The sequence below is a fragment of the Pterocles gutturalis genome, unplaced genomic scaffold, assembly GCF_000699245.1.
Source record: "Pterocles gutturalis isolate BGI_N339 unplaced genomic scaffold, ASM69924v1 scaffold15584, whole genome shotgun sequence".
Taxonomy (NCBI): domain Eukaryota; kingdom Metazoa; phylum Chordata; class Aves; order Pterocliformes; family Pteroclidae; genus Pterocles; species Pterocles gutturalis.
Genome location: NW_010133484.1, coordinates 1,310 through 2,484, shown reverse-complemented (window position 1 = coordinate 2,484; position 1,175 = coordinate 1,310). Strand labels below are relative to the sequence as shown.

General features: G+C 39.7%; 1 protein-coding gene across 1 annotated transcript in view; it reads right to left on the bottom strand.

Annotated features, from left to right (window-relative positions):
- Positions 1–794, bottom strand: part of HDHD2 (haloacid dehalogenase-like hydrolase domain containing 2) — an 8,817-nt gene extending 8,023 nt beyond the window's left edge. Inside the window, exon 1 of the mRNA XM_010081261.1 lies at positions 694–794. Coding sequence (XP_010079563.1) covers positions 694–794 — 101 coding nt within the window. The remainder of the gene's footprint in view (positions 1–693) is intronic.
- Between the last annotated feature and the right edge of the window lie 381 nt (positions 795–1,175).

The following is a 1,175-nucleotide window of genomic DNA, read 5'->3' as shown; positions in this document are numbered from 1 at the left end:
TCGGAAGAGAAAGAGGTACTTAACCTGTTATTAACGTGTCAAAATTCCTACAAAAGATGGGCTGTATTATCAATCAAATGTTTCTCAAACTAAAAAAACAATTGAAGTTTTTTACTTAGCAGAAAAACTTTCAAAATAATAAAGCAAAACCTTTATGACAGACCAAAGGAAACGAGAACTCTACAAAAGACACCTTGCTCACCAGGCCAAGCTATTCTTTCTGTTTTTCAGCTCTAGCTCACCAAGCCAAGGGCTCAGACAAACAGGTTCCTGTAATTAAACAAAGCAACGAGCAACAGCTGAGCTGAAGCCATTTCAGTGCACATGGGGTAATTCAGGTTAACTTCACTACCTTCCACTTTGGTTGAGGCTGCAGTCTCACATGAATTCGCTGAAACATTCTGAATATTAAGTCTTTTTCTATCTGGAAAAGTCTTAGATAAGACCTAGAGAGCAAAAAAAAAAAAGGTGCTGGGGCTCAGGTGATACACAGAAACTTTTCAATATCTAGGGTCTTTGCTGATTCCTCTTGGTATTAATCTGGGTGTAAATAAAAGCAGAATTTGGCTGCATATTTGCTTATCCACAACAAAGTAAAAAGGCAGAAGCTTCAGGCCCGTTTACCTAAAAAAGGTTCTTTGTGGAAACAGCACTGACATAACCTATCAGGAAATCGAAAAAAAGGTAACTTGCCTTTTAAGAGCTTCCTGCGCGCCTGGCACAGCCGAGTCTTCGATGTGAAGTGTGCCGCTGAGATCCACCAAGACAGCTTTCAGCGCGCGCCGAGCTGCCATCCTTCCTTCCCTTGGGAAAAGGCAAATAAATGAAACAACAAAAAACCGGTTAGCAGACAATGGATAATAAAAATAAGAAAGTCAGTTAAGCGCCTCATTTGTGCCAAGCCCGGTATTACTCAGAACATTACTCGCAGTATTAAATGGGCCCCTTTAGACAGAGAAATAAAAGGCAGTGTTTAAAAAAAATACATAATTGATGGGGTGGTATTTTCCCAAAGACTCTATATATGGAAATCAGGTGCTATTTGTTTTTTAAGTGCCTTTATTTGTGCACGTCGAAAAAAAATTCTCTAAACAACTAAGACTGTTGGGAAGATGATCATAAGGTCTGGTATGGCTGGTTCAAAGGCTCAGCAAGCACATTTCAGCAAGTCCCAT